At 52.1% G+C, this 27,435-nt stretch overlaps 12 protein-coding genes across 12 annotated transcripts; 7 read left to right on the top strand and 5 right to left on the bottom strand.

Annotated features, from left to right (window-relative positions):
- Positions 1 to 816: 816 nt before the first annotated feature.
- Positions 817 to 4,949, bottom strand: A1O5_05521 (uncharacterized protein; the record flags this gene model as incomplete). Its single annotated transcript, XM_007746122.1, has 2 exons — positions 817 to 3,432; positions 3,492 to 4,949. 2 exons carry the CDS (start codon positions 4,947 to 4,949, stop codon positions 817 to 819), a joined length of 4,074 nt encoding a protein of 1,357 aa, XP_007744312.1.
- Positions 4,950 to 5,877: 928 nt separating this feature from the next.
- A1O5_05520 (uncharacterized protein) lies at positions 5,878 to 6,752 on the top strand (the record flags this gene model as incomplete). Its single annotated transcript, XM_007746121.1, has 4 exons — positions 5,878 to 6,091; positions 6,144 to 6,248; positions 6,334 to 6,486; positions 6,547 to 6,752. The coding sequence occupies 4 exons, from the start codon at positions 5,878 to 5,880 to the stop codon at positions 6,750 to 6,752; spliced, it is 678 nt and encodes a 225-aa protein (XP_007744311.1).
- A 1,617-nt stretch (positions 6,753 to 8,369) lies between these two features.
- Positions 8,370 to 8,768, top strand: A1O5_05519 (uncharacterized protein; the record flags this gene model as incomplete). The annotated part of the gene is made up of 1 exon (XM_007746120.1): positions 8,370 to 8,768. The coding sequence occupies one exon, from the start codon at positions 8,370 to 8,372 to the stop codon at positions 8,766 to 8,768; it is 399 nt and encodes a 132-aa protein (XP_007744310.1).
- Positions 8,769 to 9,832: 1,064 nt separating this feature from the next.
- On the top strand, positions 9,833 to 11,074 carry A1O5_05518 (uncharacterized protein; the record flags this gene model as incomplete). Its single annotated transcript, XM_007746119.1, has 1 exon — positions 9,833 to 11,074. The coding sequence occupies one exon, from the start codon at positions 9,833 to 9,835 to the stop codon at positions 11,072 to 11,074; it is 1,242 nt and encodes a 413-aa protein (XP_007744309.1).
- A 257-nt stretch (positions 11,075 to 11,331) lies between these two features.
- Positions 11,332 to 12,456, top strand: A1O5_05517 (uncharacterized protein; the record flags this gene model as incomplete). The annotated part of the gene is made up of 1 exon (XM_007746118.1): positions 11,332 to 12,456. One exon carries the CDS (start codon positions 11,332 to 11,334, stop codon positions 12,454 to 12,456), a length of 1,125 nt encoding a protein of 374 aa, XP_007744308.1.
- Positions 12,457 to 12,834: 378 nt separating this feature from the next.
- Positions 12,835 to 14,450, bottom strand: A1O5_05516 (uncharacterized protein; the record flags this gene model as incomplete). Its single annotated transcript, XM_007746117.1, has 2 exons — positions 12,835 to 14,315; positions 14,375 to 14,450. The coding sequence occupies 2 exons, from the start codon at positions 14,448 to 14,450 to the stop codon at positions 12,835 to 12,837; spliced, it is 1,557 nt and encodes a 518-aa protein (XP_007744307.1).
- A 302-nt stretch (positions 14,451 to 14,752) lies between these two features.
- On the bottom strand, positions 14,753 to 16,430 carry A1O5_05515 (uncharacterized protein; the record flags this gene model as incomplete). The annotated part of the gene is made up of 3 exons (XM_007746116.1): positions 14,753 to 15,645; positions 15,696 to 16,175; positions 16,259 to 16,430. 3 exons carry the CDS (start codon positions 16,428 to 16,430, stop codon positions 14,753 to 14,755), a joined length of 1,545 nt encoding a protein of 514 aa, XP_007744306.1.
- Positions 16,431 to 17,167: 737 nt separating this feature from the next.
- Positions 17,168 to 18,778, top strand: A1O5_05514 (uncharacterized protein; the record flags this gene model as incomplete). Its single annotated transcript, XM_007746115.1, has 2 exons — positions 17,168 to 18,616; positions 18,674 to 18,778. The coding sequence occupies 2 exons, from the start codon at positions 17,168 to 17,170 to the stop codon at positions 18,776 to 18,778; spliced, it is 1,554 nt and encodes a 517-aa protein (XP_007744305.1).
- A 775-nt stretch (positions 18,779 to 19,553) lies between these two features.
- A1O5_05513 (uncharacterized protein) lies at positions 19,554 to 19,892 on the top strand (the record flags this gene model as incomplete). Its single annotated transcript, XM_007746114.1, has 1 exon — positions 19,554 to 19,892. The coding sequence occupies one exon, from the start codon at positions 19,554 to 19,556 to the stop codon at positions 19,890 to 19,892; it is 339 nt and encodes a 112-aa protein (XP_007744304.1).
- A 772-nt stretch (positions 19,893 to 20,664) lies between these two features.
- On the top strand, positions 20,665 to 21,539 carry A1O5_05512 (uncharacterized protein; the record flags this gene model as incomplete). Its single annotated transcript, XM_007746113.1, has 2 exons — positions 20,665 to 20,911; positions 21,034 to 21,539. The coding sequence occupies 2 exons, from the start codon at positions 20,665 to 20,667 to the stop codon at positions 21,537 to 21,539; spliced, it is 753 nt and encodes a 250-aa protein (XP_007744303.1).
- A 357-nt stretch (positions 21,540 to 21,896) lies between these two features.
- A1O5_05511 (GINS complex subunit 1) lies at positions 21,897 to 22,691 on the bottom strand (the record flags this gene model as incomplete). Its single annotated transcript, XM_007746112.1, has 2 exons — positions 21,897 to 22,574; positions 22,665 to 22,691. The coding sequence occupies 2 exons, from the start codon at positions 22,689 to 22,691 to the stop codon at positions 21,897 to 21,899; spliced, it is 705 nt and encodes a 234-aa protein (XP_007744302.1).
- Positions 22,692 to 24,132: 1,441 nt separating this feature from the next.
- A1O5_05510 (uncharacterized protein) lies at positions 24,133 to 26,749 on the bottom strand (the record flags this gene model as incomplete). Its single annotated transcript, XM_007746111.1, has 7 exons — positions 24,133 to 24,664; positions 24,721 to 24,889; positions 24,936 to 25,185; positions 25,240 to 25,318; positions 25,375 to 25,395; positions 25,476 to 25,612; positions 25,664 to 26,749. The coding sequence occupies 7 exons, from the start codon at positions 26,747 to 26,749 to the stop codon at positions 24,133 to 24,135; spliced, it is 2,274 nt and encodes a 757-aa protein (XP_007744301.1).
- Positions 26,750 to 27,435: the final 686 nt, after the last annotated feature.

Below are 27,435 nucleotides of genomic sequence, written 5' to 3'. Positions count from 1 at the left end.
ATGTTATCCGAAGCAACGGGGAAAGTCAAATGTGTCAGAATTGCCAATGAGCGACATGCAATGGGCTTGTTCAGTGATGGAAGTAAGTTTGACGAGAATCCAGCAATAACGTCGGTCAGTGTAAAGCACTGGCGAGCCTTTCTCTTCAATGTTTTTGTTCTATGTACTAGCACAAAGCTCAATGCATACTTCATTCGGACTTGGAAGATGTCAGCACTGCCGGTTAGTTGGATCCTGCGGCGGCTCCCCTGCTGAACTGGGCCCCCAGAATCTGTCAGCATATCTTCTGCCTCGCCTGTCAAACAGGCTGTGTAATGGCAGGTGTCATGGCTCTATCACTGAGCAGAACTGACAATGCACAATTCATGGTCTAGCCAATAGTTACAGATATGGTCTAGTGACGACACCTTAACTTGAGCGAGGCAATGGATGGTGCGGTCGGTAGGTACCTACTTGGTAGGTATGTACGGAGTAGGGAGTAGTTGGTGAGATGACGTGCTTAAAGGGCTGATATCAGCGACCCTGCCATTTCTGGTATAATCGCTGTCTGGGCGCCAAGCCGCTTCCTGGCCGTTTTCAACATTGCGCCATCAAGCACTCGACTCAGGGATAGGACTTGAAGAGGTTGGACAGACTTTTCTTCAGACTTCGGACATGGTCTCATACATCTTTCCCCAGCTGCGACCTAGCACAAGCTCCATGGAATTGTTCAAAAGGGTAAACGTTTGCATTTGGAGGCCGTGTACATGAAGAAGCCGTGACCTACAGACAGGCATTTATTGAAAGAATTCGCTTCAGCAGCAGGAGCCAAGTCGATCAAAACATATGAACCTTCGCCGTGAGATACATGGACGGGAGCAGGCTCCTGTTGTCGTCCAAGCTCTCAAGTGCCGCCTGCAGGTACGTCGGGGTTTTCTTGAGAACAGAGGCGCTCAGGTTCTTGTCCAAATGGTCCGCGCGCATCTCCCAGAACTTCTCGAACAGGAACCCTCCTGCTTTCACAGCCGCCTGACGTCCTCTCTCTTTCATCTGCTCAAGCTTCTGATTAAAGAAGCTTGGCTCATCATCGGAATCGTTACCATCTGCGATATCGTCTAAATCATCCCCGGGCTCGGCTTTGGGTTTGTCCTCCCCATCTTTCTTCATCATTTTGGTCAGCTCTTTCGACAGCTCGGCCTTGAAACTCTCCGCGTCCTTGGTTTGGAGATGCGCCTTCAGCAAGCCGCACAGCTTACGCTTCTTCCGCCTCATATATGTTTCCCAGTGAGCTTTGAGCCCTTTCTCTGGAGCCGCATTGTGAAAGTCGATCTCGGTCGTGGCGATGCGGTGCCCGTAGTACTGGTGTGTCAAGCCTAGCTCAAGGTTGCACAAGAACCACTTCGCGCCGGGGACTCCTGAGAACCGCGCCAGCACCCACTCACCAGCAATGGCGTCCAACCTTTGCTCTTGAACGAACTGAATCATGCGGCTGACCTTCTTTGCTTCTTGCGTGTCGCCCTCATCTGCGACCTCGATTTGTGGGTTCTCTTCCGACTTTGAAGCGTCATCCTCCTGTTTCGGCGATGACGGCGACTTTATACCGAAAGATGATGTTTTCACCCTTGACATTAGCCGATTTCTCTTCTGGCCGGCTTTCTGCTCCCGCAATACCTTGTTTTCGACAGCATTGACAACGTCAAGCTGCTTCTGCAAGATGTGCTTCTCACAGGAAAAGCCGACCAAGGTCAGAGCAAAACCGGTGCTGATCATACACCAGCCACTGATCTTCTGATCATTGCTTGCTGCACGTTGAATCTGTCGTTTGAGCTTGTCTGGCACCAACATCGTAATTATAACACGCTGGATATCGAAAGTCCCTTCGATTCCCGAGTTTGTTACAATAATCGGGTTAGGACAGATCATATCCTCTGGCTCAGAACGAGGCTTCACTGGCTCCGACGCTGCGAGACCAGCCGTAGCTTCTACGGTTCCAGACGGTATTGTTGGTATTGGATGCGGGAGGGGGGTAGTTATAGCTGCGTTCTGGTTTGAATTTGTCGTGATTCTTTCAACCTTTCCGATGAATGCCGCGACGAGGTCAAGCTTTTGCTTCTCCAACTCCTGGCGAGATTCCTCTTGTTCTCTTTCAACAAGAGTCTCAGCCTCGCTGAATGTGGAAGAAGGTGAAAGTGCCAAATCCGTGTCACTGGGGCCTTTGGCCGATGTTGACTCCTCGTTAGATCCCCGTTTGCCGAGTGAAAGGCCCGGTCTGCCAAACCCCTTTTTGGCAGCCTTGACGTCAAATCCCAGCGAAGGTCGTGGAGGTAAAACTTTAATCGCCAAAGAACTGCCCCCTTTCATGAATGACTGCGCCAGCTTCGTCGGCTTGGCTGTGCCCTCATCCGAGCTGTCCTTCGCAGGTCTTGGAGTGCTCAGGTTCTTTTGGATATCCTGCATGAATTGGCGCATAAGGTTGAGGCACGGCTCTAGGTCCTTGAAATCGACTGTTTTGACAAATTCTAGAATCTTTTTGAAGGGGTCGACCAGAAAGCTCGTCTCTTTGCCTTCCTTGACAAAGGTAATTGCTTCCTTTAGCACGGTAATAGACTTTTGGAAGCTCACCATTGTCGTATATCTCTCTATCTCGAACTTCCTTGACAGTTCTGCAGTTTTCTCCGCTAGGAAGTCCTTCTCATCGATTTTTGGGACTTTGAATGCCTCCAGCACCGAAGGATAGAGCGATCGGCCTCGGACGGGACTGCCGAAATGTGGTCCACTCCAGTTGAAGATCGAAACATCGTTCCAAGAGACGAGAACTTCGTCCAGAAGCCGTGCCAGAGCCTTCGTCAGACCCTCGGCGTGGAACGTAGGAAATCGCACATTTAGCAAGCCCATCAATGAGTATACCCTGTCAGTCTCAACACCGGAGTGCCTGACACATGCAAGCGGCATGACGGTATGGGCAGAGAAATTCGTTCTGGTAACACCATCTTGCCAGTTCTTGAGGCCGTGTATGCCGCCGAACTCCGCAATATATTCTCTGTCTTGCTTGATGAGAGGCATTGTTGTCGTCGCAAAACATTGAAGAAGCATGTTGATTGCATGCATTACACTGTTCCGGTCCAAGTGGACGGTGCTGGTTTCCACGACCCCGTAGGGTTCGAGGAAGTCCATGAGGGAGCGAAGTAGATTGTGGGCATTTGAATGACCGTCGCTCTGAGAACTTAAGTTCATCGCTGCAACATAGACCGCCTGGGCCATCTGCGATACAGCAGATTTCTTGTCCATGTCTTGCGGAGTCTGCATTCCCAGAACTTCAAGTATCGTTAGGAGCTTTTTTGCTGCTGTGATGGCTTTTAGGTCGTCTCTGTCCTGTGTCTGGGGCTGCTGCTGCTGAATAGGAGATTCTGAACCTGTCCTCGAACCACCCTTGTCGAGCGCTCCGCAAGGATTCTATTCCCAGATAATCAATGATCTGAGTATCTCTGAAGTTTTCATGGGGCCTATCTCACCTGTATCCCTCCTTTGTCTAGAATATAATCGAGAGCCTCATGGTGCGAAAGACTCTCGAGAGCATCCTTGAAAATATTGTTCGTTTCCTGGCCGATGTACAGGTCGATAAAAGGAGAGCTGTAGTAATAAGGGCCAAGGTATTCCACAGGCCTGCTCAACGGCTTCCAAGCAGAATTGAGATAGAATGTAGTCTTGCTCATGACTAGTTCTTGAAGTGTCCACCCTCGCGTCGCCCATTCAGGCTCATATTTGTGAATGCTCCCGAAGCTTTCGATGTTGGCTTCCTGAAGTGTGCTGCCCTTGAACCGATCCCACTCGTCGATCCATTCTGTTTGGGACCCAGGACCCTCTAGATACACTAGACAAAAGTCTGCGTCCTTGTACCAGTCACCCATGAGAGAAAGAGAGTCGTTCAGTTCGGCGGGGTCCTTCTTGTCGATACAGCATGTGTCCAACCACAAATATCGCTTTTTGTCGGTCTGGTTGAGGATAGATTTGTGCTTGTCCAGGTCGGCGTCGACCGAGTTGGCGATGATTGTATTGCTGCTGAAGAGCTTGTCGTTGAAGATGATTTTGGCCTGGTCGATTGACTGCTCAATCTTGATCGCCGATCTCCAACGTTGTAGCAGGAGTTTCATCTCGTCAACGGCCTGTTCCACTTTGCTGTTCTTGTAAAATGCAACGAACTCCTCGTTTTCTCGATTTTCTAAATACGCCTGTTCGGCATTTCTGAATGCGACCCGGGCATGGTTAACCTTATCTTCCAGTCGACTTATGACGCTCCGATCCGGATCGGCGCTCGCGGTGTATTCGTCTATGCCCACTTCTTTCAATAGATCGTCAAATACGTCGCTCTGCATCTCAGCATATCGGAGGTTAGTCAAGGCCGAGTCAAGGGTCTTTTTACAGTCATCGAGCCTTTTCTTGATGGAACCGGCATATGCAGATCTGCGAAGAAGCGACCTGACGACGTCGCCCTCTTGCCTCAGCTTGGAGTCGCGCACAACCTCAGGTAGCATTTCCAACATTTCTCTCTGCTTTTGGATATCTTGCCTACATTTTGCCTTTATGAGCTCAGTGTCTCTGTATTTTTCCGGCAGTTCAGCTGCCTTTTCTTTGACATCGGACACGTATTTGTAGTTGACCTCTTCTCCCTTCCACCTGTGCGAGAGGACGCAGTACTGCCCCATTACACCAATCTCAGGCCTTTCCACCAGATCTCCCGTGTCGATGTCCCACATCCGGTACGGGCTGCGACCCTGTGTCGTAGATGGGCCCAAAAGCTCAATGTCGTTAATACCAGGAAGTTTAAGAGATTCATCGTCAACGAAAGTAGGCTTGAAATCGGGTATGAAGATCCCTTTCAGCAAAGTTCGCAACTTCTCTGGCTCAGTGCGCAAGATTTGGTCCGCAAGGGCCCTGAACTGAACACTCACGTCAACTGACGTGGAAGCCATTGCTCTGTCCAGGCAGCTTCTTCAACAAGACAAAAGTGCGGTGGTGCTTTGTGAGATCCAATTTCTGACTTCAAGGGTATTCACTCTCAAGTCGGACAACTTGGCGAGTTCGTGTAGATGGTGGAAGGTCGACTGGGGTATTCTGGACCAATATATGGAGAGAAGCACCTTGAGAGATCATTCTCAGCCGCATTCAGGCTCGCCCATCCCGGAGCATGACTTCGTACATCAAACACATGTCGCTTGGAGATTGGCCTAAATCTGTACCCCTTCGACATAATGCGCAATTGCCAGCGATTGGTGGGCCACAGAGAACGCGAATCCTTCAAAGGTCGGTGGCCTTCAGCCTTACGCATAGCGGAGGGTGTATCTCTCACTACCGGATAATGCGGCCCACAGTAGGCGATTCGCAGGCGAACTGTTCACCTTTCACGATGAACCGTGCACACCTTCGAGGCTGAATTCTTTTACCCAGCCAGCCTATTTGGTGCTCAACATATACACTAAGGGAGCTTCACGTAAGTAACCGGTGACACGTCACCCCGCATCGACTCCTTTCCGGTGTCTAAGAAGTTATATCTACGAATCAATATGTTAGCTTCATGTGTCTGTCTCAAAGGAGTCTCTTCGTCTGCAGAAATCTCACTGTGATCTCCCAATCAGTATGTTGAAAAGAAACCGTTTCAATCTAATAGCACCAACAAAAGTTCTGATGGAGCCTAGGCCGCGCTGTTGAACGCTGCCGGATCTCTCTCGGGATTCCCTCAAAGTGGACAGGTTTTATCAGAAATCTTGCTGATGTCTAGGCTGCTGCCTCCTTGAAATGTCCTGTCAGCTTCCTCACAAACACTATTGTAGCGCCAAGGACACCCACGTACCACCTTTATGGCCTCTTACAATCGAGTTCTGGAGATCTTTGGCAGAGATCATGCCCCTAGCATGCAGTGCAATCAGTATGTTGCTCGTTTACAGCGATAAAGAAAGACCGCTGAGAGTTTCTTGCAGTGACATCCATCCATGGGAGATCTTGATTAACGGGGAGCGCTGGCCTGGCAAAGTTCGGCTCATCGGATTTGTCGATGCCTTCTTTTTGATGGCTTACTCCTCCAAAGAACGGTTTGAGCACGGAATCATTGTTTATAGTAAGTCATACAGACCGATTCTCATGCGTCGTGGAAGACTTATCGAAAGCAGAGGATGACGATGTCATTAGAAACATCCTGGAGAGCACCGGAGTTTCTGCTAAAGATAAGAAACTGGAAGTAGTTAACGAGAAAGAGAGGAGGAACCATCCTGACGGTACGTATGACCTTCGCCGAACAACTGACTTCGCCGCGTGGACCTCTGAGTGAACATGTCAAGCTGACGCTGCGACTATATCCAGTACCTGAAAAGTACTTCAGCTTCAAGAAAGACGCCATCCACTACACAGTGACGAGTCTCGGGCACGAGATCGGTCTCAAGACCGAATATCCGAAATCAAGCCTACAGAGATACGAGGTCAAAATCCGTAAGAACAGCGACCTTCTCAAGAACAGTGAGTTCATGCACCGCGAGTAGTGTTCAAAGCTCAAAGCTGATGTTTATCCTTACCTAGGGCACATCAAACGAGGCGTGAACCAGCATGGCCTTGCCGACATGATGTACGATGCGATCAAACTTGGTTTCATCACCCATGCCCAATTGGTGGTGCTGTCGACCAAACTTCTTGCGAGTACGGGGGCTGGCGACATCATGAATAGTTATTGGAACATTATCAATGCTCCTGGTGATGCTGCCGTGCTATCGAACGAAAGGACATGAGATGTCGAATTTCATAGAGCTGGAGAGAGAGGCGAGGTAAGCAAAGAGTCTCTGTGGGCGTTCTCGCCGAGCAGCACTTGTGTCATCTTCACTCGCACTTTGGACAATGTGGCTTCTGTAGGTTCGTCTCGAGGTACTATTTCACAATCACTAAACGTGGTACAATTAAATTGTATTCGGAAAGGGGGCTGAAAACGGAGCTGGAGAGCGCAAGAGAGCGATTGCGGGCGTCAGACGAAGAAATCTCCCAAAAGCGATGGCAACTCGACTTCTCCGTACTCCGTATTCTCGGCGACAACCACGGCTTAGGCCCTCTTCCCCGAGCCATCAAGGATGTCGGGATAGCTCCATCTGGTGGACAGTCTCCATCATAGAACGGGTTGATGCCTTTGGAAAGGCTAATGGGCTAGTGGGATAATTGGCTTTTGGGCGTGCCCACTGTCACAGATCGCTTGTGCTCGCGTCTCTTCCTGTGCCATTGATGGGAACGAGACTTCCCAAAAGAAAATTTATCAAGTGTGATCATGGGGACCTCTTTCCTTGAATTTTCGTGACACCTGATGGGAGCTTTCTCTTTCACCTTTTCGTTCCTGTCAGTCATTGATACACTATTTTCAGGAAGAGCACATCACTTTCTTTCCTTTGGGACTTCTAGAGAGGCTGGCATACCGCAAGCGCGGCCGCTTTTACGCGGTTGACGCGACCCATTGCGCCCGCTCGCCCGCTCACAAGCCAGAGTATGACCACCTAGGATGTCGAAAATTGGTGGAAGTGCCGCCCAAGAATGGAACCGGGAGAATCGTTGACTCGTTCCAAATCGCAATCACGTCAATGGACCTTGGAACAGCTGGGCATATCCTCCTTTGTTGACAAAGAGGGCAAAGAGCAATTGCCAATTCGACTTCATTCAGAAGCACCAAATAGCCACCCGTCCTCTCAAGCGGTTCTGGATAAGCCAACCGGGCGGCGGAAGCTACGTACGCCTCCAGCCGCGCATCAAAGGGCTGAACTCCCGCATCGCCCACCCCACCGTTCACGAAAACTGGAGGCAGACACCAAATGCTAGACTAAGTTCCTTCCAGAAAATGAAAACGTGCATTGGTTCTTAACTGGGGTAGACTGGACTTCGGTCGATTTTGGTCCACTCGAGGACTGGCCTGTTTCCCTGAGGACTGTCGCGAGCCTCGTCCTGGCTGATACCTCCCCTACAGTTGTCTACTAGGGACCCTCGTTTTCTGCCTGCTTCAACTTGAGGGCGTACGACGATGTGCGCCGGAGGCTTAACAATCGCTCTGGCATACAAGGGAAGCCCTTTAAGGAGATATGGGAACGGTCATGGTCAAGGTTGGAGAGCATTTTTCGGGTGATGCAAGACAGTCGTCGCATCATGAAGAGCATGGAGGTGACATTATTCCCTCAACACCCTGACGGACGCCTGGAAGAAATTTTCTGGAGCATTCGGACTCATCTTTCATTTCACGGCGTACATCTTCCTCGTTCAGGACGGAAATACCAGTCAAAGAATCTTCTAGCATCACTCCAACCGAGTGACCCCCCTACGTGCTTCTTGTCGAAGACAACATCATCAGAGCACAGGTGCTCACCAAACAGCTCGAAATGGTAGGCTGCACAGCATACAATGCAAATCATGGAACTGAGGCATTGGATTTTCTACCCCGGACGAGAGAATGGCACGACTATCAGCCCATCCAGAAGATCAAGACTCCATCATCTAATCTGGACATTGATATTAACTGCATATTGACGGACGTGGAGATGTCGGTTTTGGAAGGCTTAACCTGCACACGGCGGATACGGGAATTGCAGCACAAAGGCAAGTTGAAGAGACACATCCACATCATTACCATCACCCCGGATGCCTATGCGGAGCAGATCGAGGCGGCTTTCGAGGCGGGTGTTGACGACGTCTTGCCCAAGCAATTTCGAGTCGTGGAGCTGCTAGGAAAGATTGAGAATTACAGGAAGAAGGACAAAAGTTCAGTCGCTGATGAATAGTTAATGTATGCCGATATGGCCATCAGTGTCGGGGAGGTAAGCCTTTCACCGTCGACACCACGAAAAAAGTGTACCGGGTTGGATTTCAAGAATATTCGTTGTGAGGACACGCTTTTTGGCGACATGTTTCCGGATCTTGATTCTTGACTGAACCATCTTCTACTGGGCACTCTTGCGAGATCCCGATTGCGGACCCGACAAAGAAGAGGCATCGGCGGAGGATGGAGGAGAATCAGGAAGAAATGTTCGCCCCGAGGACGTGAAGTATCCCCACAAGGTCCGTGTCCAAAAGATTGTCTCCAAAGTCCCGAAGACGACGAGAGAGACAACTACGGTGATCTTGACGGCACGGGATGCACCCAAGTTTGCAAAGCTGAGCGGAGGGTAGGAAGAACTCGGATGACTTTGGCTTGACTGAGAGGGCTTCGCGTCGGCAGCGCTAGGATGTTGATGATGAGTGGAAAGAGTTCGAGGGCTGTATCGCCGATGCAATTTGATCAAGGGCTGAGGCGGCTGAGATGGGCGTCCGAAGTCGAATCTCGATGCTCGAGGCCCGAGACGCAGTGTTGAAAGTGATGCGGGACGAGCTGCTAACATTGTTGGCGTGTCAGGTGGACTGACGATTCCGCAGGGGGTAGAAGAAGGGTCTGTTTTGGGAAGAGGTTGGATGAGAGATGCGAGTGAAAACCGCGGCGCAAACTGGTGGTGGTGATATACTTATACCCAAATTGCTACTTTCGCGACACCCTAACTGTGCGGCCCCAACCATCTTATATTATGTGATCTAAGGAGTACTTGTGTACTAGTCGGTATTCATGAGAGTAGAAAGGAGGACCCTGTATTAGTTCCAGGAGTATAAGGGCTAAGCGTTGCTGCATGGTCTGATTGGATGGCCCTACCCAGACCTGATCCCATTTATGGTTAGTGGATCCACTTCGTAATCGTATTCGTGTTCTCTTTTCTTCCCCGCGAGACATCCGTGGTTTGATTTCATACATTTTGTAATCAGTCAGAGCGGCTGCTTTGTTCCTGGCCTCTATTCGCAAAAACCGCCGACGGTCTCGATGCCTCCACGACGCTCGCACCAAAAGTCGCGCCGCGGCTGTCTGACCTGCAAATACGGTCACATTAAATGCGATGAGAGCGGGCCCCCGTGTGGCCGCTGCAAACTGAGAGCAACGACATGCGAGTATGCGAGCCCCGGGTTAGGCCTTCGGCAGCCGCAAGCTCTGCCTTTAAATCACGATGCTTCCTTACCCACTAAGCAAGATCCCGACCAAGAGCATCTGGAGGAGCCGCTGTTTCCAAAGGACCATCGCTTGCTGGAGCTTCAACTCATGCACCGGTGGTCGACGGTGACCTACAAGAGCTTGCGAAGCAAGGTTGCGGGAGATGACTATATTTGGCAGATTGCGGTGCCGCGGTGGTCGCTGCAGCACGACTTTCTGCGGACTGGTCTGTTCGCTCTCTCCGCCTTCGAGGTGGCCAGCCGCTCTACAGGAGCTGATCGAGCGAAATACCTCGAGGCAGCCGTGGAGTATCAGACCCTTGCGCTGAGTGACTTCCGCCATCAGCTTCAGCACCAAGGCATTGATCCCCAAAGTTGTGAAACCGTCCTGTGCTTTTCACTGATGCTCATGGTGCTCGCCTTGGCCTCGTCTCAGTTCATAACGGACTTGGCAGGTGACCGCCAAGGCGACAGCATGGTGCTCAACACGATCACCCACTTCGAGCTGCTGCGCGGATGCGGCACCGTTCTCGGCGATAACGCAGAGCAATTCCTGGCGCAGAATTCCTACGCTCAGAAACTCACGCCTTTTGAAAAGTTAACACGGATGCCGCTCGATCCAGACACAGCGGTGGCAATGTCGAAATTGAATTCGGTCAACGAGAGAAGGATTCTATCCACCGTGGGCGACTCCTACGAGCATCGGGCCCAGCATGTCGCACACTTTGAAGCGTGCAGGAAGGCAATAACTCTGCTTGAAGAGTGCTTTGCCAAATGCGTCGGCCACGACGACGACCATCAGGGCTACATCTTGGGATGGCTGAATATGGCGGGCGAGGAGTATATTCACGCCATCAAAGGCAATGACCGCGTTGCACTGCTGGTGTTGATGTATTGGGGCTCGCTGGTCGAGAAACTTAGCCATCAAGTTTGGTGGGCAAGGGATTTCGGGAGGCTGTTGGTGGAGGAGATATCTGGGACAATGTGTGGAGAAGCAGACGCATTGACAACGGATATCGTCTCATCGGCACAAAAGATGATTGTACGGCAATCTGATGACAAGGCTGACGCAGCATAGCGGACCCACACTGACACAGTACGCGGTACACGAATACGATCACGGCTACGATCACGATCACGATCCCGATCCAGATGACCACGGATCCATACCTCGTACCCTTCTCAAGCTTCTGTAACAAAGTTAGGTCGGCTCGTGTTCGGAAGTCGCCTCTACGGTCTGTCTCTCCCGCATAAATAATGTATGAAGAGCTCTCTTCCTACAGAAACCTTGCGCACACATGCATTTCCATTCCCCTCAACATCTACTCGAGTAAGATGAGTGATACGCCAACTCATCCCAAGGACAAGCGCTCAACCACACCAGCGTCTCACGGCAAGGATGGCCTCCTCCGGAAAGAAACTATTCAACCACGTGTACAGAAGGCTCCTTTCCTCCAACGGCTACCCTTCCTAGTCGAGGCTCGGACGAAATTGCCCCTCATCGGCGGCCTGCTACTCACATGCTCGCCCAGTATCTATCTCTACTCTCTCGAGACAAGCCCCGACGACCATCACCAGCGCACAGACCTGAATGTCCTTGTCTGGACCTACATCCTCACCGGCACCGTAGGCATAGCCGTCGCCATGCTCGTGCAGTCTCTTCTCGCCTACCTGCTCGCCTTCATCTGCTTCAACGGCCACACCAATGCGACGACGTACCTCGCCGAGATGATGGAAAACGAACACGACGACATCAAGAACGAAGCTCACCGCAGGAGAAGGCTCGAAATGTCCCGTCGCCCTGGGTATTGGGTGTTTATGCTTCTCTTCTCGTTTGTGGCCGCTGGCCTGGTGGAGGAGGTGGTCAAGTACATTGCGACCACCACCATGCTTGGTCTCCTTGCTCAACGGTCCCCGTCGTCGCATGGTGGTAGAATCGGCTCTGCGCGTGATCACATCACCGTCGCCGTCTCGGCCGGGCTGGGCTTCGCCACTGTGGAAAACATAGTCTTCTTCTCCGCGGCGGCCCGTCGACGCAAGCCCGTCGGTGGCGCCGCTCCTGCCGCCCCGAACGAGAGCCAGAAAGCCGCAATGTTGGCTCTCATGACGGCCGTTGAGAGAGTCCTGCTGGGCATCCCAGGGCACGCGATGACAGCGGCGCTGATCGGGGTCAACATGCTCGTCCGCGGCCACCAGCAGCATCATCTCGGACACGGACACGATTTCTCTGGCGCCTCCAAGATGATGAGCAGCGCATGGCTGGTCGTGCGTGACTCGGTGTTGTTTCACGGGTGCTCCAACTTCGTGCTCTTCGCCGTGAGCGCCGCCGAGGGGAACGTCGGCTGGGTGCATCCACGACGAGCCAGGACGGCGTGTTTCGTCCTCGCTGTCCTGGTGGGTTTGCAGGCCGTGTTGGCGCTTGTGCTGCGCGCCAGATTGTGCCGGTGTGGCCTGTGTTGATTGATTGATTGATTGATTGATTAATCGTGCTTTTTTGGATCTAGATTTTGCATCGTCGTGTATCCCATCTCGTGTATCCCATCTCGTGTATTTTGCACTCTGTATCTTGCGCCCGCGTGCAATTCCGCCCGAGGCCTCAAAGTCTTTCACATCGTAAATTTTGTTCGTTTCGCGTGGAGTGAAGGGGCTTCCGCTCATGGCAAACGGCATGCGGCACGCGGTAGAGACGTAAACATACATGATGAAACATATACGGATGGACGGAGGATGCGGTAGGTTTGCTCTCCACAACCCCGTGATGATGACATGTTTGAATTCTTGTCCGCCGAGTCGCGGTCACATACACGATACGCCTCAGCAGCAGCAGCAGTATCATCATCACAGTTGATCTTCATCATCCGGATCGGGCATGCCTTCTTCATACCCCCAAGAAGCGCCGTGGACTTCCCCCGGACCTGACGCTGCGGTATGCTTGTCGCGACTCTGGGCTTGATTTGGGACGTCTTCCTCATCATAGTGCTCCTCTTGATCGTCATTTCCTTCCCCTTCCCCTCCCTCTTCCTCATCGTTCTCTTCACCATCTTCCTCTTCCTCCTCTGTAATACTCACATCCTCCGCCTCACTACCCAATTCCTCGTTTACCAAATCTCGTCCCTTTAACTTTTTCTTCTCCCGTTCGTATTCGCGATCAAACTCTTCGTCTGAGTCATCGGAGACCCCACTGCCCTCACTCTCCCCTTCGCTACCTGGATCGTAATCGTCTTCTTCTTCGTCCTCCTCATCCTCCATCTGTTGCTGGGCTTTCTCTAATTCTGTACGCGTATCTTCTTCACCTTCCACATGTCCTGCGCTACCATTCTGCGTCGCGTTCTTGCCATGTGCAGTAGCATTGAGCTTCTTTGCTCGCCTTGACTCCGCGAGACTTGAATCCTGCAGACCATGTCTCTTAATGTAGGCGTCTATGCCGGGAAAATCCGCCTGATCCAACATTGAAAACTCGGCCTCCTGGATTCCATCTTTATTAGCTCCGTCAGCTGAGCTAGCTCGATACACGATATTCAAATTAAATGTTCTCTGCAACACGGACGTGTAAGAGATACTCTCGACGTCCTCGAATGCAAAGAAGGAGAGCGGCTTTTTGAAGCCAAAGAAAATACCATTGCCCAGAAAGAAGAGGTAGCCGTCCTTACTACCACGGAAGGCTTTGACGTGATAAGCTTTGTCACCTTTCCGGTGGGATTCGGGTTTGGCACTGGAGAATTCCTCGGTGGTGGGCAGAGTGAGGCCTTTTCCAATCTTATGAAGGAGGTAGTCGAGAGCGTTTTCGAGGACGTCATTGGGCCCAGGCGCGATTTTAGCAAGGTCGCGGTTGGGGATATGGCAAGACTTGAGTGGACCGTCGTTGACAGCCCAGATGATTGCCTCAACATTGTTACTTGACTCTGACTTCAGGAGAAGGACGAAATTGTATTGTTTCGTGGCTTTCTCTGGTACAGGAAGTCTCAAGGCATAGGTGACTTGGTCCAGGGGCACTTCCATGTCGACTTCATTGGTGGCAGGATTCCTGGTGTAGATGGCAAATTTGGTCTCAGCATCATTGATATCTGTTCCATATTGTGCTATGCCCAGATGTAATTTTTTGCGTTGCGGCAGTGAGAACGAGATATCTCTTGCTTCGAAAATCACTTCGCGTTGTTGGCCACCTTTCTGCGCCGTACCGGCGATCGGGAGGGAGGAGCCGTCGGGGAGTTTGCGCTTCTTGGAGGCGGGTTCGTCGTTGGCAGAACCGTTCAGAGGACTAGCATTGAGGTGATGCGCAGCGATGTCTTCGAAAAGGGGCGCGTACTGAGGAGTTGCATCTGCGGCAGGTTAATACAACGGATCCTGGTCGCAGGATCTTGCCGACGAAGATACTTACTAATGGCATCAAAGATTCTCTTCCGTAGCGGCGAATTGTTGGCGAATGCTCGATTTATAACATCGGGTCCTGACATGTTGAGCCGGTCGAGAGATTCTGGAAAACGGAGACTGAGGAATATGGAGCTGGTGCCTTGTTGAAGTGGACAAGGTGGTCTACAGGCAGGGAGTTTACGGTGGACTGACTGATGATGATGCAATTCCTCCTCGCGCCTCGTGGCCCCTAATCGCGTCCGAGTCTTGTCCAACTGTCCAACACCCAGACCAAGCATTTCTACATTCCTTCGAAATTCGCCATGAATCACAGTCAACGGCATTGCATTCAGGAACTACCCGATACTCTCACACGCAGTCACTGGGGTAATTGGACTCTATCTCTTCAGGCGTATTCAGCTCTATCAAACTTCTCCTTGGGCCAGAATCTCGCCTTGATCGGATTGCCGTTGAAAATTCTCCCTTCCAAAGCATTGACTGCCCGCAAGGCACTGAGCTGGCTCACGAACTGCACAAACACCAATGCTTCGTCCTCGTCGCTTTCTGGCCGGTGGATGTAGACTCTCTCGACGCTGCCGTACTTGTCTCCACATTCCTCTCCAATCTCTTGCATAAGCCCACCCTCTCCCTGCGTGAGCTCGTCGTCCAGGTCCAAGCCATTCAACATGCCCTCAAGTCGGATCACCTCCGACATTGCTCCGAATTTGCCTTCTTCCTCCGCTTGGGCAGTCTTCGATCTGTTGCCACCAAGGATCTTGCCGGTGCCAGCTGGTGCGGCAAAGCCACCACCTTCTGCATCGGATTTCTTCTTACGCTTGTCGGCCTTGGCATACAACGGGTTGATGATCCCAGTGCCGTGAGCTCCCAGACCTTGACCCTTGCTCCAACCATATTTCGCCATCAAACGTTCGGCGAATCCCACCTGACCAGGACGTTTAGATCGTGTATCATCGCTCTCGCCATTATCATTGTCAGCGCGCTGGGATTCTGCAAGATTTTCTTCCAGATCCGCTTCAGACACTGGTATTTCTTCTGGTGCAGCGGGTAGATTGTACCGTACTGGTGCCCTGCTGATCTGGGCTGACGGTGGGATATCTGCTGGAGGCGATGGAAGACCTGGATGACTTTGCTGGCCTTGGCTCATGCGCAATCGTCGCAAGTATGCATCCTCGCCAGTTGCATCATCCGGAATCTCAGCAGGTGGCGGTGGGGGAGGAGGGCTTTCATCATTGAGATTGGGCGGGGGGGCAAAGGACATGGCAGGCGGTGCGAATTGTTCTGCCAATGAGTCAGCAAGGCCCACACCTTGCAAGGTTTCTTTTCCTTACTGTTCATGGGGCGACGGTAGTCATCGTCTTCAGATTCACTGTAGCTCTTCTGCCTCATGCGGTGTCTGTAGAGCAGGTCCTTCCACTCTCTGACTTCCCTGATTTTTTCCTCGCTATGTTTGTATTCCTCATAGTTGTTCGGTCTGCTCGGATCGTAGATGTCATCCCAGTTCTGCGTCGCTTCTACCGCCGCCGCCTTGTTCTTTTTGCGTTTCTTCCGACCTCCTCGTTGGCGCTTCTCGGTGTAGAAATTATTCACGTCATCATCATCTGACGCAGTGGCTGTCCAGTCCGCGATGGTAGTCTTAGGCGCAGATGGTTGAGGCGCCGGTGGTTCTGTGGCAGAGGTACCCGCGCCTTCAACTGCGGGGACTGTGACACTGGAAGGAGGTGGGATAGCGAATTTGCTGGCGATGGCTTTTGCTTTTGCCTTCTGAGCCGCAATCTGAGGTCTCTTGGTAGGTTGGAATCTTAGGGAGGCTGTGCATCACTCGAGAAGCATGGCGCAAACGTGAGCAGATCCATTCAGCAAACCTTCAGGTCCTTACGACGAAGAAATGTACCAGCGAGTGCTTGCTGTCTCTTGACAGCCTCATCCTGTTCAGGAGAGCTTTCGACGGATTTGTAGGAGACGGGCGCACTGGAGATGGTGCCAGGACCAGCATTGTTCGGGTCGAGGAGGTTCGCATAGAGCGACAGGCCTCCCCGCAGGGATGCCGGGGCATTGTTCGACATGTTCTCACATGTGCTGTGCTCTGCTTTCCATCGCTGTTGACTAGTGTTGGTTGAGAGACATGGAGAGTCACTCACGCTGCGGAAAGTCTAAAGGTGTGGTCTCGTGATTAAGACCCCGACGGGCAGTTCTCGGGGGAAAGGAAGCACCCAGAGCACCTTAGCAGGCAAAAGGCCCCCCGGGTAACCTTTAGCAAGCCTAGTGAGCCCTAATGGGGCCCTGGAGCCCCTAAAACATTCTGTTTGCATCGGAAGCTGCTTGCCAGGGGTCCTTTACGGTCCTCGATTTACCAATCGCTTGGCTTCGGGTGCATCTCCTCGCGACTAGGGATTTTCGTGTCGTGTCCTATTCGGATGACTTCAATTTCTCCAAGCTGAATTCAAACCTCCCGGTGCCAGCACGTACCAGCTCCATGGACTTATCGAATCACCCGATATAAATTCAGGGCATTTTTGGCCCACACGCCTTTTCCATCGTGTCCGGTGAGATATTAATATCGACATGGAGCCCGCGCAAGGTGTCAGGTTGGTCTTCTTATCTGTGGACTTCGCATCGCATCACGTCATTTTTCCATCTCAGACTTTTTTTCTGCTGGCTTTCGTTGACGTTGTGATACACCTCAAATAGGGGATTGGCTTTTTTCTTTTGGGATACCCATATTGTTGTTTCTAGAATCTATCGCCGTCTCATTCCTTTCAACTGCTGTTCTATCTCACTCTCTATCACAGTCTACCCAGCCATGGTCACATCCACTCTTTCCACCTCCTTTCCCAAGATATCTTCCGCCACAGCAGTTATCGTCCCCACAAAACCCAACGCTCTGACTGTTTCCTTCAAACAACTGGCGCAGGATGTCTTGGTCTTTCAGAAGCAACTTGCTCAACTGGGCATTCGACTTGCCGACGCCGTCTCAATAGCTTTGCCCAACAGCTACGAGTTCATCGTGTCTTTTCTTGCGACCTCCTTCCAGCGAGCAATTGCGGCCCCTTTGAATCCTGCCTATAAGCAAAGCGAGTTCGAGTTCTACATTGAAGATCTCTCTTCAACCGTGATCATCCTGCCTCGGGGAGCATATGCCAGGGACGGTCCTGCAGTCAAGGCCGCCAGGAAATACCATGCTGCCATTGCGGAATGCTACGTGGATGGAACGAAGGTGATCCTGGACGTGAAAGAGCAGGGCAAGTTGGTACAGAGACAATCTCAACCAGTTGCTCAAGCCGAGCCAGAAGACGTTGCACTGGTGCTGCACACTAGTGGCACCACCGGCCGCCCGAAAGCAGTTCCGTTGACTCATCGCAATTTGACAAGAACAATGCAAAACATTCAAAACACCTACGACCTCACTCCTCAAGATCGGACAATGTTGGTCATGCCACTCTTCCACGTCCATGGTCTTCTAGCCGGGTTTCTAGCTCCTCTTGGTGCTGGAGGATCTGTCATTGTTCCCGACCACTTCTCCGCACGATCCTTTTGGCTCGACTTTATTGAGCACAAAGCAAATTGGTACACGGCGGTGCCTACAATTCATCAGATTTTATTGAAGAACCCTCCGCCCAGTCCGATGCCCAGGATCAGATTCATCCGGTCATGCTCATCTGCACTGTCACCCAAAACTTTTCGGGAGCTTGAAAAGACGTACCGAACGCCAGTCCTTGAAGCTTACGCCATGACGGAGGCAGCCCATCAAATGTGCTCCAACCAGCTGCCTCATCGCGGAAAACGAAAGCCTGGCAGTGTGGGGATTGGCCAAGGAGTCGAAGTCAAGATCCTCGACGATCAAGGCGATGAAGTTCCGCAAGGCCAAGAAGGCGAGATCTGCATCAGGGGAGAGAACGTCACAAAAGGCTACATCAATAACGAGAAGGCAACCAAAGAAGCATTCACCAAAGGGGGGTTCTTCCGCACAGGTGATCAGGGTAAGAAAGATGAAGAAGGCTATGTCTTTATTACGGGAAGGATCAAGGAGCTCATCAACAGAGGAGGTGAGAAGATCAGCCCGATCGAGCTGGATCATGTGATTTCTGCCAACCCGGACGTGGCTGAAGGTGTCACTTTTGCTATCCCTTCAGAACTATACGGCCAAGAAGTTGGAGTGGCACTTGTCCCCAAGGCCGGGAAAATGGTTACGGAGAAGGGCATCACGGATTACGTTGCCAGCAAGACGGCCAGGTTCAAAAAGCCCAGCAGAGTAAGTGCATTCGCATCTGGCAGATGCACGTCGGAACTGCGCTGACTGAGATGACAGGTTTGGATCTTGAAAGAGATACCCAAGACAGCCACTGGGAAGATACAACGGAGGAAGGTTGCAGCTACTCTTCTGGCCAGAGACCAACCAAGAGCGATGCTTTAGAAGGATTGCCGGGTCTGATCGGAGAGGTTAATGCCTGACTGTTCAGAAGTACACATGGATTTTCAGCATGGCGTTTTTAGAAAGAGGGGAAAGATGATCACGAAAGGCTAGAGTTCATCATGTGGGCGTCGAGGGCGTGTAGCAGGCTTCCTAAGAATTTTCGTAGGCTGATCCCAAGATGGGTGAATGTTTTCGCGAATAGTTGGGATGGGATGGAGCTGACAAGTGAGGAGGAGCTGGGGTATTGAAGCGAGATGAAGCTGCACGTCGGGGTTGAGCTCCCGGGGTTCTTTGTGCGACAAGTTTGATGGTCAAAGGTCCTCTTCCGATGCGTGATGAGTCGAGAAGACAAGCGACTTGAGGTTTTGACAGAGATAGGTAATAGACGGAGTGAGAAGGCTGAAGCCCCCTTGGCATCCTTGGCCTCCTTCCTACCCCCACAAGCTTGACGAGGCTCTAATGCATTCTTCCCCGCTTCACGCCCTTCGGTGTGGAGAAGAGTTCGACCGATCTACGGAGTACGCAGCATATCTGCCAACGTTCTCGGTATCACATAGAATTATTTTGCTTGGACAGATCAACTCTTGATCCTACGTAGGCATTGCTCTGATTTCTCAGCTTCATGTCGACATTGCTCCGCGGTCACCGTCATCTGCACTCTCTGAAAAGCGTATACCTTCTGCCTTCTCGGTCCTGTTCACCTCTCCCTCAGACAACGCGAGCTCTGCACCGAAACCCGTCGACCACTTCACAAAGCCTCAGATCTGCCAGAACCATGTCTTCCTCCTCGACCCCTACAAAGGAATGGCTGGTCATTATTCCCGATCACTCCAACGCCCTCGAAAAACGGCTTGCGGTGCGCCCCCAGCACCTCCAAGCGCTGAAACCCAAGATTGACGCGGGGATCGTGGTCTTTGGCGGCGCAACACTTTCGAAACAGCCTTCAGAGGGCGAGACCCCGGACATGACGGGCAGTGCCATGTTGATCAAGGCAAATACCGAGCAAGAGGTCAGGGACTTTTTGGAGAATGATCCGTACACAAAGGGAGGGGCGTGGGATGTGAGCAAGGCGCAGATCAGGCCTTTTAAGTGTGCGGTACGGACGGCCATGTAAAGAGAGCTCTGGACAATGAGCACTGCGAAGAAAATATCGGACGAGAGGGGGGATCAATACAGGGCTTGCGCAGCTGGAACGAAGTCAGCATGTACAAAGAAATCACATGCGAGGTGAACCACTCCATATCAGCCTGGTTGTATCGAGCAAACAAACCGAGTTACCATGGATAAGAACTCCAACGCTGTGTTTGCTCCCGTTACATCTTGAATCATGGTGATGTGCTCTGGCAACCGGGCCGAGTTGTGTGACAAGAGAGCGGCATCTCGCACAGACCGGGTATGGAGCGGCCTCTTCGGTCTCTTCGCCTCCCTCCGGCCACTCCGGGACATGACTTCTCCCGCTTTGCTCCTGAGCGAACCATGTTTTGCCCAGTCAATTCAGAGAGTGTGACGTGGTTGCTGAATTGGGCGGTCTCCCAGCATTTCAGAGGGAGAAACGGTATTTGAAGTGACATTCAAAAGTTGGCCGCGAGCCAAATTCCTGCCGGTTGCTGGGCTGACTCGCTTCTTCGCTTCATCCTTCTTTCACTTCGAACTCACCTTCAATTCAGCTGTCACCGACCAGAGACGATAAAGACGCCGTCTTGCACCTCTCTTTGCAACACCACCGCCTTCTTACTGCTCAATTTATTCCATTTGTGCTATTTTCTTCCCACCTACCCTCGCATTTCAAAGACTTCAAAGCCGATCTGCTGCCCACTTGCGTCGACACTCTCTGACTCCACACGGTCTCTCTTACCCACAGCTACCAGCTCGTGCAGCCCAGCAAAATGAATCTCTTGAATATGCTCTTCCCACTCATCATCCTCGTCCTTGCGGTCATTGCGCAGGAGACGAGCAACAGCACCAATGCCCCAGTGACCCAAGACAATCCTTCCCGCGCCACCTTCCAAGCAGTTCTCCAAGTCGATAAACCTGTCCAGGGCCAGATCACGGGGGTATCCAACGATAACGGCACTGGCGTCAATTTCAACGTCAATTTCTTCGCCTTCCCAGACGTGATGCAGGGTCCTTTCAGTGAGTTGTTACTGGCCGTTGGGCTCAGGCAACCCCATCAGATTCTTCACAGCCCTCACATCTTGCCTGCCTGAGCCCGAGTTCTGCCTGGGTTCAACAGGATGACTGACTCTCAAACACAGAATACGATATCCACGAATACCCTGTCCCCGCATCAGGAGACTGCACCGCCACAGGCGGTCACCTGTCGCCCTTTGGCCGACAGGACGACCCTGCCTGCGATCCCACTGCCCCGTGGACCTGCCAGCCAGGCGACCTCTCCGGCAAGCACGGCAACATCTCCCAACTCACCTCCTCCACTTCCGCCGACTCTCAAGCGGTGGGCACCTTCCAGGCCATGTACCTCGATCTGTACGTGAGCACGGATCCCAGTAACGCCGCCTTCTTCGGAAATAGGAGTGTGGTGGTGCACAGTGCCAACGGGACAAGGTTGAACTGCGGCAATTTCGTTCAAATGATGACCCCGGGCTCCACCACCGGGGGGAACTTGAATGGAACCAACACCACTGCACCTACAATTTCGCCTACAAACAATGTCGCGGCCGCGATTGGTGCGATGAGTTGGGAGTCTGTGGTGGTGTCTGTTGCTGGCCTGTCTCTCCTCACTATGGCGAGCAGTCTGATTTGAGAGCGAGACCGAGAGCAAGGACCAATACTGCAAACGACTACAGTATCTCCAAGCATGCAGCACTTCACAGTGATGATGACAGTGATCTGCGATGGTAATGGATCGGTGCAAGTTTCGGAAAGCTCGTGGAGATGGAACCTTGGTGAGGTATCGAAGGGTTCACTGAGTCTGGCCAGTCTTTTAAAGGGAAGATGATCCCGCTAGCAGATGATTCAGATACTAGCATGTATGGAATATCAGCATGGCACAAGACAAATGTGATGGGTCATGAGCATGTAGTTTACTTGCGCTGTAGTGATTTCTCATACCATACACCTCCTCAACCCCGTCCACCGTTTCTCCTCAATCCGATCCATCTCAACTCAACCGTTTCAAGAATCCGCCCTGGATCAACCTCTCCACGTCCCCTTTCCGGACAAAGAACTGCGAGTTCTTGGTCAAATTGATGGCTCCGTACTCTGTCTGGATCTCCCCCGCGTCCTTGAGCACCCGCACGTCGATGAAGAGGTCGCGCGGCGGCTCGAGCGAGCCGGTCAAGTCGACATCCGTCCACTGGCCTTTGTACTGCGACAGGAAGTCGACGTAGGCGTGGAAGTACGAGGATTCCTCCGGCGAAAGCGAGTTGTGCGTCCCCGTCCCTGGCCCTACTACGACGTCCTCGCGGGGATTTGTATTCGGGGCATTAGCACTCGCGTCGGCGCCTAGTCCCACAACGTCCAAGTCCTGCCCGTCCCACACCATGCCCTCCAACTTCTCCGCCCGCACCCGGTGGTACGCGAGCAGACACCGCTTATCCCTCCTCATGCTCAGGTGGTCAACTAGCAGCGCACACGCCGTGGCCGGGTGGTCGGTCGGATTGAACGTGCTCTGCGACGACGGGTTCCCCTCGTCGTCGTACGCGGTCGTGGTAAACGGCTCGAGAATCCGGCTCACATCGCGGTCGAGGTCGCGCACCTCGCGCACCACGGAGCGCACGAGTTCTGTCTGATAGGGAGGCAGGGCCGGGAGCGTGAGTGTGCGTTTTGCGTGTTGGACCTGGTAAAGCGAAGGGGATTAAAACGTGTCTTGAGTGCCAAAACAGAGAGCCCGGTCGGGCCAAGGAGAGAGTGCGCATTCAAAACTCACAAGCTTGTTGGCAAGCTCTCCATGCATTTGGAATTACATAGAGTAGGGGGGTTCTTATTATCCAGCTTCACCAAGCCGTGGCCGAGTTGGAAAGCTGTTGGGGGGGGGAGAAAGAATGAAGTATGTAGGAAGATGTGTGACGTCGGAGAGTGGGATCCATACAAATCCCATAATCCCGATCGAACATCAACTTTAAAGTATATCCGAGTCCAGTTTTCTTACAATGAGAGTCGTTTCGCTCGCTCCCCAAACTCTCTGCCACAGCCGCACTCATCCTCCTCTTGATAGTTCAACTGCAACATGAGAACGTGCTTGTTCTCTCTTCCACATACATAGCCATAACGGTTTGTCAGATCCGATGACCAGATAAGGAAAGGATAATCTGGTCTGCCAAATAGCTTTCGGATCCAATGACTTCTCACTCTTCAAATACGGCGGAGTTCTACTCGCTATCTTGTTGCCGTGCCCGTCAAGCCCGGCCATTGCACAGGTAACCCAACCATCGAAACACAAAAGATGCGGCCAACCAGGCAACAGCCCAACCATCACGCCAATCCACCAGCTCCCATAATCTGCCAACATCCCTGCTACCCGGTTTGTGAACTCTCGTCTATCTACCGTGACACAGCATTATCACGATTCTCCCGCACGGATATCGCGCTTGTGGGTGTGGGTGTGGGTGTGGGTGTGGGTGGTTATATCGCTCGACAACCCTGAAACGCGACTATTTGTTTACAGCCTTTGGTTTCGTGCAGCCACATAAGGGATCTATTTGTTGGCGACTGTTACCTTGACTGCCAGAACAGCCCCAGTCTTCTAGTTTTGGGAAGTCCCTGCTTGGAGCTTTGTCGCCAGAGCCATTGGCTCCCTGGTCTTTTCGCAGGCATGCGAAATCTTTTTGTCACTGCAAGTTTTAGCTGTTCGTTCATCATTTTCTGATCCGCAGGCTATTATTACCTGTTGGACTAACCTGATCAGGCCATCCTGAAGACCTCTTGGCACGGCGGCAATCGCTGATATTGAAGCCCTCGAGTGTCACAGATAGAACTCTCCTTCCTTGAGAATCGATCAACTTTATGACCCTAGATTGGTCCACCATTACCCGTACCTGCTACGGCAAACCCAGCTTGAGCGTGATCACTGCGTCGATTTCAATGCTATGACATGTGGTCACCAAACTGAAAACCCATCAACACTGGATTGAAGGTGACAGGGACCTTGGAGACGACGCTTGGCGGCAGTCATGGCTACGGCAGGTATGATCAGGACGCAAGGAGCAAGCGTGAATCTTCAAGATCTAAGGTCCTCGGTGGCAGGGCCAAGGGGAACATCGCTATATCCTTCGAACACAGTGTAGGAAGGGTTCCTACCCCAGTCGAAAACAGAGAGCATGAAGGATCCATCTTGGTAGTAACATACTTAGAGTCACCCTAGGCGTGGTCTATATGATTCAAGCCTAGTTATCCGGTTAATTTCCGCTCAACCAGTTCTCCTCGAAAGGTTCGAAGATTCCCCACATCGGACCAGTAATTGCTCTTTCGTCACCATTGCCGGTGGAGAAGTCCATCAAGGTGTCGACAGACCCGTCGGCTTCTCTGTCGGCCGAAAATGCAAATTGTTCAAGAACGCTGGGATCGTACAGATGCGCTAGGCTGGCAGTCTTGTCCCAGCCTGGCAATGACTGATTCAAAACGGTCGAGAGAGAGCCATCGCTCCACGGATCATGATCAGGTGGAGGAAGATTCGAAACTGCTACCGCATCGCAACGCGCCTCTTTTCTTCTCCGCAATTCTTGCTGATGTCTCTTTGCCACAGTGAGCATTTCCTTGGTCAACTCGGCGCATCTTCGAGCTACAACGACTTCTTTCATGGCGTTGTAGATTTTCAGACTCTTTTCGACATCCGCAATGAGCTCCTCTGCGCGCACCGAAGGGAACTCCATCAGCACGAGGTAAAGAATTATCATGTTCGCGTAGAGAGTGTAGGTTGCGCAATACCACCTAGATATATCGTCAATGGCGCGAGAATATGCCACAGGGAAATTCTAGACGCCTACCACGTTCGAAGATATATCCTGTTGACAAATGCACTGTGGATCAGTAATATTGTTTTTCGGGCCGCGTCAAGGCATATGTCGACGTGACAGGAGAAGCCGGCTAAGCCATGAGCTGGCGCAGAAGCCACAACGAACGGCCGGTTAATAAGGATGCGGGCATTGTAGAAACCTGAGAAGTCAGTCGGTGACGCAGGATCGGTGATGCAGATACGCACGCATCTTCAGCACCACTTTCTGCTTGTACGCCCAGACTGGATCATCCAATGATTCCAAGTCGAAGTTCAAGAAAGGAGGTAAATCGGCCTTCCACTGATCGATGTCTTTGTTGAGTTCGAGCCCTATCCGCGACATTTCGTTCATCGAGCGTCGTCCAGATGTTGAATAAATGTCTGTGGAGACCTTCTTGAGTATGCGGGCAAGGTCGACCATCGCAGGGATGATGGCAATTTCAGGGCTCCTTGCAGCCTCCCTCTGGTCAAAGTTAGCCTGCAAACATGGCGTAGGTGCGACACAGCTAACATTGTTGCCTGGTATTTGGAGAGAATAATGCTCAGGAGCCATCAGAGAATCAAGCCGCCCGGACGAGCAACACATCTCACTAGGCGAAAGTTAGCGTGTATCACTTGGTTCCCGCATCTTGTTGGGACGCAATACATTTCATGCGAATAGATGCACCTGTTTCCTCGGTAAGCCAATCAAGCCCTCATGAAAACATTCAGACTTTTTAATTAACAATTGTGTGAGGCGAGACTCACCACCACGTGCGCTTGACTTCTTCTGCGTGGGTATATCGTGAATTGTTGGCCAGGCCAATTGCTACTGCCGTCCGTACAGCGTTTCCACTGTACATGTAGCAGGCGTGTGGCTTGAGCGCGTTTTGGCAGAATACAGTCTGCAACCAACCGTTAGCACTTGTAGGCGCGTAGCCGGCCCCATGACACACCATCATGAACAAGGTTTGACAGGTTTCAAGCGAGGATATCTCCATGATATCCCCCAAGGCTTGCTTTGCGAGACCAAAGTAATGACTCGCCCATTCCAAGGCGGATCGCACCGGCTTCCTTCCGCGTCCACGAGAGAAGGCGGCATCTTGATATTGCTTTGCCAGGGACGCAGCCTGATCGGGGCCGCTGTTGATGGCACCCAACGCCACTACGGCATAGTACAACGCCATGAACTGTGGTCGACGATCTTTGCAACCCGCGGTAGGCTGATTGATCCACGCCTGCCTCTGGCACTCTTGTTCGAAGGATTCTTCTATCAGCATGGGGTGAATGTAATGGACATTGTTGAAGTAAGCTTCGATGAAGATCTTCTCTACCTCTGCTGTGCCCAGCTCTGTGTCCAAGGGCGCCGTTAGCGCAGACGCAATCACTGGGGTCTGCCTCAGTGGGCCCGCCGGCGCAAAGCTGTCGTTGATCAACGGGTTGGCACTGTAGTCTGGCGAGGCTTGATTCACGGTTCTGGTACTGGGGCTTACAAAACGTGCATTCGGCGTTTCCATGTGCCCATGGTTCGGCGGCGTCGGACCATGCAATGCGGGCGAGTGATAGTCAACACTGTACATGAGGTCGACAAGCGAGGACCTGTTGTTATTGAGGTGTTTTAACTGCGAAGTGGATTCCTCTGCTGGTATAAGAGGGGTAGCCGCTCCTGGAGGGGCCTCCTGATACATCGCAGTTGCTCGCTTGCGGGCTTTCGAAAACAGCTTCGCCAGGAAGGCCAAGTTTGAAGAGCCGCCATAAAACTCGGTTCCGTTCGTATAAGTGTTGGTCCCATCAAGGCTGGGTGTGGCGACATTACTGATGTCTCCTGTCATAGAGCGACCGTTGGCGGCTATTTCACATGGCAGCATTAAAAGGCAGTGTGAACCTTCTTGCATTCGAGATTCCTCGAATTCATGATCCTCGGCTCTGGCTGCAAACTGCGTCCCCCGTGCGTCCTTGGACGATGCATTCGCTTCTTGAAATCCATTTGATGTTAAAGTCCGCAAGTCAGATCCACCTCCAGCGCATGTTCCATTCGCCATGCTCTCGGTGTTGCAGACCCTGGGCGGACGTTGGAGGATTGGCCGTGGCGAAGGCCGTGCAATGGGGCTTTTAAAATCTGTCATTCAAACCCTGAACACCCGGATGGGACTTAGAGTCAATTGGAGAGCCCAAGTGCCATTGATGGCAGTAAGTTTCAGTGAATGCGGACCTTTTTGACGATGATCTGCACGCGGTTCCTCCATCATGTGTTTTACGCCGTCGCACGCCATCACCGGGCCTATACACACATTTCAGAGAGTAGTCTGCTCGATTGAGCGATAAGCATTTGCAAGATTTCGTTGACATGTGGTCATCGAGAGCTCAGAGACACCACTTACATGCACAGTGAGAACATGGACATTGCTGGTCACACTACTGGGTATGCGAGTGATTGTCAGCTATTGTCCGATCGAGCCTGTCAAAAGAAGTCCTTCTCGCCCGGATTGGTGGGTCCAATTGGATCGAGAGAAGCCAGCGGATCATCAGAAAATACCTTCGATTTTCGATCACGACACATCTCGCACGCACGCGAGGCGCGGGAACGTTTCTTATGGTTGACAGATTGGGCATCTTCCAGGACCCCGGCTTGGAGGACGAGTGCAGGATGCCGGCCTGGGGCGGCAGATGATGTAGCGTCAGCGGCACTTTGAGAAGGACTCATCGAGGTAAGATGAACTACTCAGAC

The sequence above is a fragment of the Cladophialophora psammophila genome, assembly GCF_000585535.1.
Source record: "Cladophialophora psammophila CBS 110553 chromosome Unknown aczJe-supercont1.7, whole genome shotgun sequence".
Lineage (NCBI taxonomy): Eukaryota > Fungi > Ascomycota > Eurotiomycetes > Chaetothyriales > Herpotrichiellaceae > Cladophialophora > Cladophialophora psammophila.
Note: the sequence above shows the minus strand (reverse complement) of the source record. Positions and strands in the feature narration are given on the sequence as shown.